General features: G+C 38.0%; 1 protein-coding gene across 5 annotated transcripts in view; it reads left to right on the forward strand.

Moving 5' to 3' along the window:
• Positions 1–14,270, forward strand: part of Sply (Sphingosine-1-phosphate lyase) — a 284,903-nt gene that overhangs the window by 220,000 nt on the left and 50,633 nt on the right. For all 5 annotated transcript variants that reach the window (XM_070088235.1, XM_070088236.1, XM_070088234.1 and 2 more), the window contains 2 exons: positions 77–179; positions 1,853–1,999. In XM_070088235.1, coding sequence (XP_069944336.1) covers positions 77–179; positions 1,853–1,999 — 250 coding nt within the window. The remainder of the gene's footprint in view (positions 1–76; positions 180–1,852; positions 2,000–14,270) is intronic.

Consider the following 14,270-nt stretch of genomic DNA (forward strand, 5'->3'; position numbering starts at 1 on the left):
TGATGATGATGATTATTATTATTATATGAGTACATTACATGTTTATGATAATCACTGGCTGTGTGTGTTGTGACAGGAATTGTAGCAGCAAGTTGGGCAGCTCTTGTGTACCATGGTCACCAGGGTTATGTTAACTACACAAGGAAAATCATTCAGACAGCCAAAAAGATAGAGGAGGGGTAAGTTTGACTTCTTTACACTAGCTATATAACTACTTCTCATCTTGTTTTGTCATTCTTCTAACTTTTATCAGTTGTCCAGATGAGTGACTTCAGTATATAGTAATTTAATGTTTACAGTTAAGACAGAAGTTTACCATATTTTTATGAAAGGCGTCACATTGGCTAGTGAGAGGAAAGGTAACACCTTTGGGCCATTGATGCTTGTAGTGTTGTAAAGGATGCACCTCAGTCTGCCTTGTTTGTCTAAGCTCAGGCAGAAATGGATTTCCTTAAAAATGTGTTAGATTGGGCAGTGTGGCCAAAAATTTGCAGTTTGCTTTCATTGCAGATAAACACCTTATGTCATTCTATTTTAATCCATTCTCTGTAAATGACCAGACCACCTCAACAACCCCTCTTCAGCCCTCTGACTAATACTCTTATTAACTCCACACATCCTAATTTCCACACTTCGAATTCTCTGCATAGTATTTACACCACACATTGCCCTTAGACAGGACATCTCCACTGCCTCCACCCGCCTCCTCGCTGCACCATTTACAACCTATACTTCACACCTATATAAGAGTGTTTCAACCATTATACTTTCATACATTCCCTTCTTTGCCTCCATTGATAACATTTTTTGTCTCCACATATACCTCAATGCACCACTCACTTTTTTCCCCTCATCAATTCTATGGTTAACTTCATCCTTCATAAACCCATCTGCTGACACATTAACTCCCAAATAATGTATCTGAAAACATTCACTTCTTCCATACTCCTTCTCTCCAGTGTGATATCCAATTTTTTTTTATTTTTTTTATTATCACACTGGCCGATTCCCACCAAGGCAGGGTGGCCCGAAAAAGAAAAACTTTCACCATCATTCGCTCCATCACTGTCTTGCCAGAAGGGTGCTTTACACTACAGTTTTTAAACTGCAACATTAACACCCCTCCCAATTTTTTTTATCTAAATCATTTGATACCCTCATCACATTACTCTTATCTATGTTCACTTTCAACTTTCTACCTTTACACACCCTCCCAAACTCGTCCACTAACCTTTGCAACTTTTCTTTAGAATCACTCATAAACACAGTATCATCAGCAAAAAGTAACTGTGTCAACTCCCATTTTGTATTTGATTCCCCATAATTTAATCTCACCCCTCTCCCCAACACCCTAGCATTTACTTCTTTTACAACCCCATCTTTAAATATATTAAACAACCATGGTGACATTACACATCCCTGTCTAAGACCTACTTTTACCGGGAAGTAATCTGCCTCTCTTCTACACACCCTAACCTGAGCCTCACTATCTTCATAAATACTCTTTACAGCATTTAGTAACTTACCACCTATTCAGTATACTTGCAACATCTGCCACATTGCTCCCCTATCCACTCTATCATATGCCTTTTCTAAATCCATAAATGCAATGAAAAGTTCCTTAACTTTATCTAAATTCTGTTTACATATATGCTTCAATGTAAACACTTGATCTACACATCCTCTACCTACTCTAAAGCCAAAATAATAGTGTTAATCTGTAAAATAAACTGAAGTATGAATTATCTTTAGGCATGCAAACAGAACTAGAAATTATTACTGCTACATTTGTATCTTTCTAATTTTTGTGCATGTGAAACAAAAGGAAACTAATGCCTTATTTTTGTTTCAGATGTCGTGCAATTCCTGGTATCTTTGTGTATGGGAAGCCTGATGTTTCGGTAGTTGCAATTGGGTCCAACATATTCAACATTTACACACTTTCAGATAATATGAGTAAGCGTGGGTGGAATTTAAATGCCCTGCAGTTTCCCTCAAGGTATGTTGTATTTTTGGTGTTCATTATTTACATTCAAGGAAAATGATTGTAAATGCATAAAATATCATTATAAAGTAATAATCCATATTGCCGCAGTTACAGTCAACTTAAAAATTAAATTCTAACTGATTGACTATTGTCCATTACAATATCAAATTGAGTACCATTACTCTGTTACTTACTACTTAGACATTGTAACCTATTTGTTTCATTGCAAAGAACAAATGGCTTATCCAGTTGCTGCTCGCAGCAGTAACAAAAGTATTGTATTTTATGAAGTGCTAAACCCGTTTGGGTTGTACAGCTCAATTGTTGAAAGCTTCATTCACCATTACTCATGAAATTGTAATGGCATGATTGCAAACAAACCATACCATGGCTTGGATAGAACCCGTTGTCAGAGAGTCAGAACGTGTCAGTCTGGAGTTACATAACTCTCTGATTATGGGTTCTATCCCCGCCTGTGGTATAGCTTGATTCACCATCTGCTACTCATGGTCGGGTCCCTGACTGGTCAGGCTGGTTGGTGCTTGCTCTTCTGATGAGAGAAGTGATACATATCTGAGTGATAATATCTGGAAATGAGGATACTGATAATGTTGAAGTTATGGATGCTGGAAAGGTGTACACTTTTATATGGCTGGGAAATAATTTTTTTTTTCACACCAGCCATCTCCCACCAAAGTACAGTACAGTAGACCATTATGCTACACAGACATGTGTTCAGTTCCATTGTTTTAGGAGCTAACTGTGTGTGTGTGAATTGTTATGATCTTTTAATTGCCATATCTTGTATCGGCCAAGCAGTCATAGCACCCAGTAGGCATACGAGTGTTCCTGAAAGTGGCAAGAAAACGTATAAGTGTTTAGTTTTAGAATTAATGAAGAAACTATAGAGATATTAGACAAGAGATAGCCTATGATTTTAATGAAGCATCACTGCACAATTAAAAAGAATGAGGTAAATATACGAGTTTGTGTGATGACTGACTGACTGACTTGACTGGCTGACTTAACTGACTGACTTGACTAACTGACTGGCTGACTTGACTGACTGACTTTACTGGCTTGACTTACTAGACTGACTTACTTGACTGACTTACTTGACTGACTTACTTGACTGACTTACTTGACTGACTTACTTGACTAACTGACTGACTTTACTGGCTTGACTTACTAGACTGACTTACTTGACTGACTTATTGATTGACTGACTGACTGACTTAAGTTAGACTTTTTCACTGAAGAGGACCCTGACAAATCTAGAAGCAGTTCTTTGAAGCAGTGCTTTACCGTCAGCTCAAGCTGCCGCCTTGTTGTGGGTCAGCGGGGGAGACCTACCACCATTCCCTGCCACCCCCGACACTCTTGCCACAACCATCCCAGTCTTCGTGAATACTGTTCATTTCCATTGTCTTAGGAGCTAGCTGTGTTTGTGAATTGTGTTTTGATCCTTTAATTGCCATATCTTATGTGTGCCAAGCAATCATGGCACCCAGTAGGCATACCAGTGTTTGCTTAAAGTGTTAAGAAAAGGTGTAAGTGTTTAAGTCTTAGAGCTACAAAGAAAACAGAGATATTAGACAAGAGATAGCCTATGGCCTTAATGAAACACCACTTTGTGAAATTATAAAGAATGAGATAATTATACGAGTTTGTGTGATGAATAACTGACTTACGTGACTGACTGACTTACTTGACTGACATACTGACTTACTTGACTGACATACTGACTTACTTGACTGACATACTGACTTACTTGACTGACATACCGACTTACCTGACTGACATACTGACTTGACTGACTTACTGACTTATTTGACTGACTTACTGGACTGACTTACTTGACTTTACTTACTGACTGACTGACTTAACTGGTTTACTGATTGACTGACTTGACTGACTGACCCTGAAAAATCTAGAAGCAGTGCTCTGAAATGGTGTCTAGAGCAGCTGATGCCTTACTGTCAGCTGTGTAATGTACTTCAGGGTAAAATAAAAGAGAAATCCATTACAGAATTTATGCACACTCCAGTACAACCATCAACTTCAGTACCAGAACCTCTACCATCCACCTCAGCCCAGTAGGGCCACAACATAACTCTCCACTCTCTTCACAATCATCAACAAACACCAGCACCCACAATTTAAGATAAGAAGCACAGTGGAACCCTGAATGTCGACCGCTGTGTTTATCGCTTGATTCGTATTTAGGCCGGTTCTTGGGCCAAATTTTGCTCCGTATTTCGGCTGGTGACTTATAAATCGGCTGTATTATACACATCAGCTTGCCTCCCACCGCTGTGTAGGTGAGTCAGTCTCCCTGGTGAATGAGCATATACTCTGAGCATTCATCCAAACATTTCCTTAACCCTTTCAGGGTCCGTGCCATAGTTTTACGGCCATAGTTCTACAGCACCATTGTACCATATGGTACCATATGGTACCTATAGTACCATATGGTACAATGTACCATATATGTCTCATATATGTATCTCATTATTGTATCTCATGAATGTCAACCTGTGACCCAATCAAACTTTGTTACTATTTAACTTCATTACCTAACAGAATACTCCATTCTACTGATTACACAGCAACACAGTAAATGACCATATGACCTGTCTTTGTAATACTCATTTGTACTAAATTGTTATCTGTTTTACAAAAATTTTTGTACCACTGAATATATCATTGCTTAGTTAATCTTAAGTTAATTTTAAGCCTGCCCATAAATAAATAAATAAATACCGATTGTACAGCAATGCAAGCAACCATACGACCTGTTTTTTGTAATACTCATTTGTGCTTAATTGTTATCTGTTTACAATAATGTTTTACCACTGAATACTTCATTGCTTAGTTAATCTTAAGTTAATTTTAAGCCTGCCCGTAATGCTATGCATTCAAGTGGCTTTGGCATGCTGCATTTAACTGTATTCTTTTGTACTTCTCTGTATCATGTTCAATTTAATAAATAAATAAATAAATAAATATACAATGGTATCATGTGGTACATTGGTATATGGTACAATGTACCATATGGTACATTGTACCATATGGTACATTGTACCATATGGTACATTATACCAAATGGTACATTGTACCATATGGTACAGGGACCCTAATGGAAATAAGTCTGTGACTTTTTTGAGTTGTCCTAGGTCTCCACACACATGCTGCTATGTATAATACTATATGTAATTTTATTTGGGTATACCTAAGTAAACTTATGACACCACATGTGCTTGAGTAAGTTTGTTCAGGCATACACAAATACAGTTAAATAGATTATCATACATTGCAGTGTATGTATAAAATCCTAGGATAACCCAAAAAATCAGGGTGACTTATTTCCATAGGGATCCCTGTATCTGTACCATATGGTATCCTGTACCATATGGTACCCTGTACCATATGGTACCCTGTGACATATGAGACCCTGTACCACATGGTCATAGGTGGTAGTGGTGCCACGAGGCACCAGCCAGGACTGAGAGTGAGCGGGGACACAAGCCACTGACTCAGCAGTTTCCAAGACAAAGCACTTTGTCATCCACCTCTAAGAACATGTCCAATGGCTGTACATATGTAAAAATTTATAATAGAATATTACTAATAAACAACATTTTTGCATATTTTTTGTTGTAAACAATTATTGTAAATGAAATAATGATGAAAATATTAGTGCAGTAATTGTGTTGAATACAACAGTACTATATGGTACAATGGTACTATATGGTACAATGGTACTATATGGTACAATGGTACTATATGGTACAATGTGCCATATGGTATCATTGTACCATATGGTACCATTGTACCATATGGTACCATTGTACCATATGGTACCCTTGCACTCTATGGTACCATTGTACCATATGGTACCCTTGCACTCTATGGTACCATTGTACCATATGGTACTATATGGTACCGTTGTATTCAATACAATAATCACACTATTTTCATCATTATTTTGTTTACAATACACTTGTAAACAAGTTTTGTAAGCAATATAATGATGAACAAATTTGTGCAGTTATTGTGTTGAATACAGTGAGTGTACAATTATACATTGTATTATTATATTGGTCTCAAAAGCCACAAAAGTTACTGGAAAAAAAAAATTGAAAAGAAAAAAAAAGTAACAAAAACCTGAAATAAAATAATGGGACTTTACGGAAGTCGCTGATGCTGCCGCCACCAGGTCATTGAGGGTCAACTTCATGCCTCTATATCTCAGTAACTACTGATTGAAATTTTTTTTGTTTTATTACCTACATAAAATTATTATCTTTAACCCTTTCAGGGTCCACAGGCCCTCTCAGAGACTCGTTCTCAGGGTCCCCCAAATTTCAAAAAAAAAAAAAAAAAAATTCTTATGAAAAGATAGAGAAACTTTTCCCGATCATAATGACACCAAAAGTATGAAATTTGGTGGAAAACTTATGGAATTATGCTCTCGTGAAGTTATCGGTCTCGACGATGTTTACGCATCGGTGATTTTGCCCACTTTGAGCCCTATTTTCGGCTAATTCCAGTGTACTAGTTGACAAAAATTATAACTATTTTGCTAGAACTCGATTTTTGCTATCAAATAAGTACAAGAAACCACCCATTTACCGATTTCAACTATCCAATACAGTGGTCAGAATTTAGCAATTTTGCCAATTTCACACAAATTTCAAAATATGCCAATTTCTGAATAGAGTCCAGAATAAACAAGAAAGACATTTCTGGCACTAAAACAACAAGTTCTCTGTTTGTTAGTCACATCCCCAGGCCCCTCTTATATTTCTTTGGCTTTCCACTTTGAATTTTTATTCTTACAAAAAATAGAAGATTTACTGTTATGCAGACTACTGCATTAGTGTAGAACTGATATAAATAATATCGGCGCACTTGTGAAAGAATATAAGACTTACCAGTTGATGTGTATTGGATGCTTGGCATGATTTGTTTACCTTTGAACTTTGGTAAAAATGGAACATTTCTGCTATTTTGAGCTCAATTTCAAGGTACTTTTCATTGTAAAACCATTCAAAATCATCTCAATTTCTGTAACATGTCTTCCATTCTATAAAATGAGACCAGGAAAACTAGAATACAACAATAAATACCATAGGAAAATACAGTACAAAGTCGCTGTTTTAACCCTTTCAGGGTCCGTCCCGTAGATCTACGGCTTTACGTTCAGGGTCCAAACCGTAGATCTACGCCATGAGCTCAGCTCACTCTGATAAACTGTGAGTGGTACATTTGGGCCTAGATATGAGAGAATACATCTATGTGGTATGTGTGCACCACATAAAACAGATCCTGCAGCACACTGTGCATAATGAGAGAAAAAAAATGAAATCATGATTTTTCGATTAAAACAGCAACTTTGCAGTGTTTTTTCGTATGTTTTTTATAGTTGTATTTGCGATTTCTTGGTCTCATTTGATAGAATGGAAGACATATTACAGAAATAGAGATGATTTTGATTGGTTTTAGCATTGGAAATGGCTTGAAACTGAGCTCAAAGTAGCGGAAATGTTAAATTTTTGCCGATATTCAAGAGTAAACAAACAACCTCACACGTCTAATACACATCAGCTGGTGGGTCTAATATACATTCACAAATATGGTGATGATATTTATACAATTATTACAGTATTGCATAACAGTAAATCTTCTATTTTTTGGTGTGAATAAAAATTCATTATGTGAATAAAAAATCAAAATGGAATTTATTTGTAAAGCCTCAAAACATAACTAATGAACAGAGGAAATGTTAGTTTAGTGCCAGGAATGCCTACATTGTTCATTCTGGACCCTATTTTGAAATTGGAATATTTTGAACTTTGTGTTAAATTGGCCAAATTAACAATTTCCGATCACTTTATTTTGTAGTTGAAACAGTTGACTTGGCGATTTCTTGTGCTCAATCGATAGAATAGAAGTAATACTAGTGAAATAGCTAAGAATTTGGTTGATTGGAATAATGTAATTGGCCTAAAATGGGAGTCAAAGTCGGCAAAATCGCCGATTCGTAAATATCGCTGACACATCAAAATTCGCGAGAGCATAATTTCGTCAATTTTCCACCAATTTTCGTACTTTTTGTTTTATTACCTTCACAAAAAGATTCTCTACGATTTCATAAGAAAAAAAATGACAAATTTTTTTTTTGAAATATCTTGGACACTGGTGCATGACTCCAGATTTGGGCCTTGGACCCTGAAAGGGTTAATCCAAAAACATGGTCAAAGTTTTTATTTTTCTCATTAAGGACTGTGTGCTGCAGGATTTTTTTTACACTTCGCACACTGACCACATAGACCTATTCTTTCATATACAGTAGGGCTCCACTTACACGGCAGGTTAGGTTCCAGGCTACCGCCGTAAAGCAGAAATCGCCGTAAAGTTGAACACCCTTTTTTTCCACTTATAAATGCATACAAATACTAGATAACAAGTTTACACTTACATATATTAAGTTAGCAATAGAACTAGGCATCAAAAAACAATAAAAAGGTACAATACACACATAGTGCACTCATTACTTACCTTAAAGTATTTATAGTCTTAACCCTTAAACGGTCCAAACGTATATATACGTTCACTCGCGTAGCGCCCCAACTTTTTTGAAGAAAAAAACAATCTTTTCTTTTAAAAGGAAAAAAGAGCATATGGTACCCAGGCATCCCTAATTATTTTAATATGACACACAGTGAGTGTGCACACCCATTCTCTCATGTCTATGTGACTCAGGCTTAATGTGGCAATGTTGAATGAATGACAAAGAAAATGTATATATACGTTTGGGGCGCTACGCGCGTGGACGTATATATACGTTTCAACCGTTTAAGGGTCAATCTAGGGTGAGACAAGTAGTATTTATTGTAAGAAATCAAGCGTGGTATGTATGGTAGTCAGCCGGGGTACCATACCAGGCCACATAATATTCTATACATTTAAGCATCCCAGAGCGATAAAATGCATATACAGTTTACTCATTACTTACCTTAAAATATTTGTAGTCTTAATCTAGGGTGAGATGAGTAGTATTTATTGTAAGAAATCAAGTGTGGTATGTATGGTAGTCAGCCGGGCTACCATACCAGGCCAACCCACCCACACATACTATGCTATGATATTTAAGCATCCCAGAGCGATAAAATGTATATACAGTTCACTCATTACTTACCTTAAAATATTCGTAGTCTTAATGTAGGGTCAGGAGTAAGTAAATGAGATAAAACGAATAAATGAGAGAGAAAGAGAATGAGTGCATGAGGGAGAACAGGCGCAGAGTTATGTAAACACACCAGGCGAAAGTAAGTTTTGTAAACAACAAAGTGTACACATCTGGTTTGTGTACAAGTTACATTGTGTACAAGTTGTCTCTACATTGATATGGTAGAATAAATAAAGAACACTCCCATTCTCATGTAACATCATTTTGAGAAGAAATGACGCTCTGAGTGAAGGCAATGGAAATAAGTCACTCTGACTTTTTTGGGTTATCCTAGGTTCTCTGCACATATGCTGTTATGTATGATAATCTATGTAACTGTATTTGTGTATACCTGAATAAACTTACATACATACAAAAGGAATAATTTTCTAGTTACACCCAGTAACACATTTTCTCTTATGTTAGATTAGAGAAAATGTTATTCTTGCCATCACTTGTACAAGTTATCTGGCTACCACATCTCATATTTATGTTTATTTATTCTATTGTGGGGTAAATTTATCATCTTCATATGTTATGTATCATGTTTATTATATAATTTTGAAAAAAATATCATGGATGGATTAATGAAAATGTGTATATTAACATAATATATGACATTTAATGAGACTCGGTGATTATTATTATTATTATTAAATGTAGAGTTAGAGGTATTGGGAAGATGGAGGGAATATTTTGAGGAATTGTTAAATGTTGATGAAGATAGGGAAGCTGTGATTTCGTGTATAGGGCAAGGAGGAATAACATCTTGTAGAAGTGAGGAAGAGCCAGTTGTGAGTGTGGGGGAAGTTCGTGAGGCAGTAGGTAAAATGAAAGGGGGTAAGGCAGCCAGGATTGATGGGATAAAGATAGAAATGTTAAAAGCAGGTGGGGATATAGTTTTGGAGTGGTTGGTGCAATTATTTAATAAATGTATGGAAAAGGGTAAGGTACCTAGGGATTGGCAGAGAGCATGCATAGTTCCTCTGTATAAAGGCAAAGGGGACAAAAGAGAGTGCAAAAATTATAGGGGGATAAGTCTGTTGAGTATACTTGGTAAAGTGTATGGTAGAGTTATTATTGAAAGAATTAAGAGTAAGACGGAGAATAGGATATAGGATAGCAGGTGAACAAGGAGGCTTTAGGAAAGGTAGGGGGTGTGTGGACCAGGTGTTTACAGTGAAACATATAAGTGAACAGTATTTAGATAAGGCTAAAGAGGTCTTTGTGGCATTTATGGATTTGGAAAAGGCATATGACAGGGTGGATAGGGGGGCAATGTGGCAGATGTTGCAGGTGTATGGTGTAGGAGGTAGGTTACTGAAAGCAGTGAAGAGTTTTTACGAGGATAGTGAGACTCAAGTTAGAGTATGTAGGAAAGAGGGAAATTATTTCCCAGTAAAAGTAGGCCTTAACAAGGATGTGTGATGTCAGCGTGGTTGTTTAATATATTTATAGATGGGGTTGTAAGAGAAGTAAATGCGAGGGTCTTGGCAAGAGGCGTGGAGTTAAAAGATAAAGAATCACACATAAAGTGGGAGTTGTCACAGTTGCTCTTTGCTGATGACACTGTGCTCTTGGGAGATTCTGAAGAGAAGTTGCAGAGGTTGGTGGATGAATTTGGTAGGGTATGCAAAAGAAGAAAATTAAAAGTGAATACAGGAAAGAGTAAGGTTATGAGGATAACAAAAAGATTAGGTGATGAAAGATTGGATATCAGATTGGAGGGAGAGAGTATGGAGGAGGTGAATGTATTCAGATATTTGGGAGTGGATGTGTCAGCGGATGGGTCTATGAAAGATGAGGTGAATCATAGAATTGATGAGGGGAAAAGGGTGAGTGGTGCACTTAGGAGTCTGTGGAGACAAAGAACTTTGTCCTTGGAGGCAAAAAGGGGAATGTATGAGAGTATAGTTTTACCAATGCTCTTATATGAGTGTGAAGCATGGGTGATGAATGTTGCAGCGAGGAGAAGGCTGGAGGCAGTGGAGATGTCATGTCTGAGGGCAATGTGTGGTGTGAATATAATGCAGAGAATTCATAGTTTGGAAGTTAGGAGGAGGTGCGGGATTACCAAAACTGTTGTCCAGAGGGCTGAGGAAGGGTTGTTGAGGTGGTTCGGACATGTAGAGAGAAGGGAGCGAAACAGAGTGACTTCAAGAGTGTATCAGTCTGTAGTGGAAGGAAGGCGGGGTAGGGGTCGGAATAGGAAAGGTTGGAGGGAGGGGGTAAAGGAGGTTTTGTGTGCAAGGGGCTTGGACTTCCAGCAGGCATGCGTGAGCGTGTTTGATAGGAGTGAATGGAGACAAATGGTTTTTAATACTTGACGTGCTGTTGGAGTGTGAGCAAAGTAACATTTATGAAGGGGTTCAGGGAAACCGGCAGGCCGGACTTGAGTCCTGGAGATGGGAAGTACAGTGCCTGCACTCTGAAGGAGGGGTGTTAATGTTGCAGTTTAAACTGAAGTGTAAAGCACCCTTCTGGCAAGACAGTGATGGAGTGAATGATGGTGAAAGTTTTTCTTTTTCGGGCCACCCTGCCTTGGTGGGAATCGGCCAGTGTGATAATAAAATAATAAAATAATGTATAATAATAATACATATAACAATAGTACAATTATCATTTCTAATATGCGTCTGGCTACCACATCTCATATTTATGTTTATTTATTCTACTGTGGGGTGTATTTATCATCTTTATATGTTATGCATCGTGTTTATTATATAATTTTGAAAAAATATCATAGATGGTTTAATGAAAATGTGTTTATTAACGCAATATACGACATTTAAATGAGACTCGGTGATTATTATTATCGTTACTAATATGACGTCTGGAGACATAAGAGACTCTTACTGATTTTAATGTGTACCTGCATGCCAGCACAGTATGTAAGTTTATTTAGGTACTGGTATACATAAGTATAATTATCAGAGTACAGTGGACCCCCGCATAACGATTACCTCCGAATGCGACCAATTATGTAAGTGTATTTATGTAAGTGCGTTTGTACGTGTATGTTTGGGGGTCTGAAATGGACTAATCTACTTCACAATATTCCTTATGGGAATAAATTCGGTCAGTACTGGCACCTGAACATACTTACGGAGTGAAAAAATATCGTTAACCGGGGGTCCACTGTACGTATATATAAAATATGAAATAACTTTTAAAAACACTTGAAATTTGGGAGTTTCCAGACAGAATGGAGAGAGTGCTTACGGATCTCACAGAGAATGTAAACAAACTGGGTAGGGCGCAATGACCGTATTACAAAGTCAGGTGGGGGGAGCCGTATAGCGAGTTTTGGTCTTAATTTGAAATGACCGTATTAGCGGAACACTGTAAAGCGAAATGCCATAAAGCGAAATGCCGTAAAGCGGGGCCCTACTGTATAGGCCTACCAGCTTTCTCTCACTAGATTTGAGGGCGCTAGAATTTAGGCATACTAGTACGTCAAAAACCCTGGGGCGTAAGCTGTACTAGTACAACCGAAACCCTGAAAGGGTTAATTCTGTAAGGAAAAATTTTTTTTTTTCTTCAAAAATTCTTGGACCCTGGTGCACCCTCTGTGATTTGGACTCTGGACCCTAAAAAGCGTTAAAATCCATCAGCTTTTGTGCTTTTTTTTAAGTTTTTTTTTTTTTTTTTTTTTTTATCACACTGGCCGATTCCCACCAAGGCAGGGTGGCCCGAAAAACAAAAACTTTCACCATCATTCACTCCATCACTGTCTTGCCAGAAGGGTGCTTTACACTTCAGTTTTTAAACTGCAACATTAACACCCCTCCTTCAGAATGCAGGCACTGTACTTCCCATCTCCAGGACTCAAGTCCGGCCTGCCGGTTTCCCTGAACCCCTTCATAAATGTTACTTTGCTCACACTCCAACAGCACGTCAAGTATTAAAAACCATTTGTCTCCATTCACTCCTATCAAATATGCTCACGCATGCCTGCTGGAAGTCCAAGCCCCTCGCACACAAAACCTCCTTTACCCCCTCCCTCCAACCTTTCCTAGGCCGACCCCTACCCCGCCTTCCTTCCACTACAGACTGATACACTCTTGAAGTTATTCTGTTTCGCTCCATTCTCTCCACATGTCCGAACCACCTCAACAACCCTTCCTCAGCCCTCTGGACAACAGTTTTGGTAATCCCGCACCTCCTCCTAACTTCCAAACTACGAATTCTCTGCATTATATTCACACCACACATTGCTCTCAGACATGACATCTCCACTGCCTCCAGCCTTCTCCTCGCTGCAACATTCATCACCCATGCTTCACACCCATATAAGAGCGTTGGTAAAACTATACTCTCATACATTCCTCTCTTTGCCTCCAAGGACAAAGTTCTTTGTCTCCACAGACTCCTAAGTGCACCACTCACCCTTTTCCCCTCATCAATTCTATGATTCACCTCATCTTTCATAGACCCATCCGCTGACACGTCCACTCCCAAATATCTGAATACATTCACCTCCTCCATACTCTCTCCCTCCAATCTGATATCCAATCTTTCATCACCTAATCTTTTTGTTATCCTCATAACCTTACTCTTTCCTGTATTCACTTTCAATTTTCTTCTTTTGCACACCCTACCAAATTCATCCACCAATCTCTGCAACTTCTCTTCAGAATCTCCCAAGAGCACAGTGTCATCAGCAAAGAGCAACTGTGACAACTCCCACTTTATGTGTGATTCTTTATCTTTTAACTCCACGCCTCTTGCCAAGACCCTCGCATTTACTTCTCTTACAACCCCATCTATAAATATATTAAACAACCACGGTGACATCACACATCCTTGTCTAAGGCCTACTTTTACTGGGAAATAATTTCCCTCTTTCCTACATACTCTAACTTGAGCCTCACTATCCTCGTAAAAACTCTTCACTGCTTTCAGTAACCTACCTCCTACACCATACACCTGCAACATCTGCCACATTGCCCCCCTATCCACCCTGTCATACGCCTTTTCCAAATCCATAATTACCACAAAGACCTCTTTAGCCTTATCTAAATACTGTTCACTTATATGTTTCACTGT

The sequence above is a fragment of the Cherax quadricarinatus genome, chromosome 24 (genome assembly GCF_038502225.1).
Source record: "Cherax quadricarinatus isolate ZL_2023a chromosome 24, ASM3850222v1, whole genome shotgun sequence".
NCBI classification, from domain to species: domain Eukaryota; kingdom Metazoa; phylum Arthropoda; class Malacostraca; order Decapoda; family Parastacidae; genus Cherax; species Cherax quadricarinatus.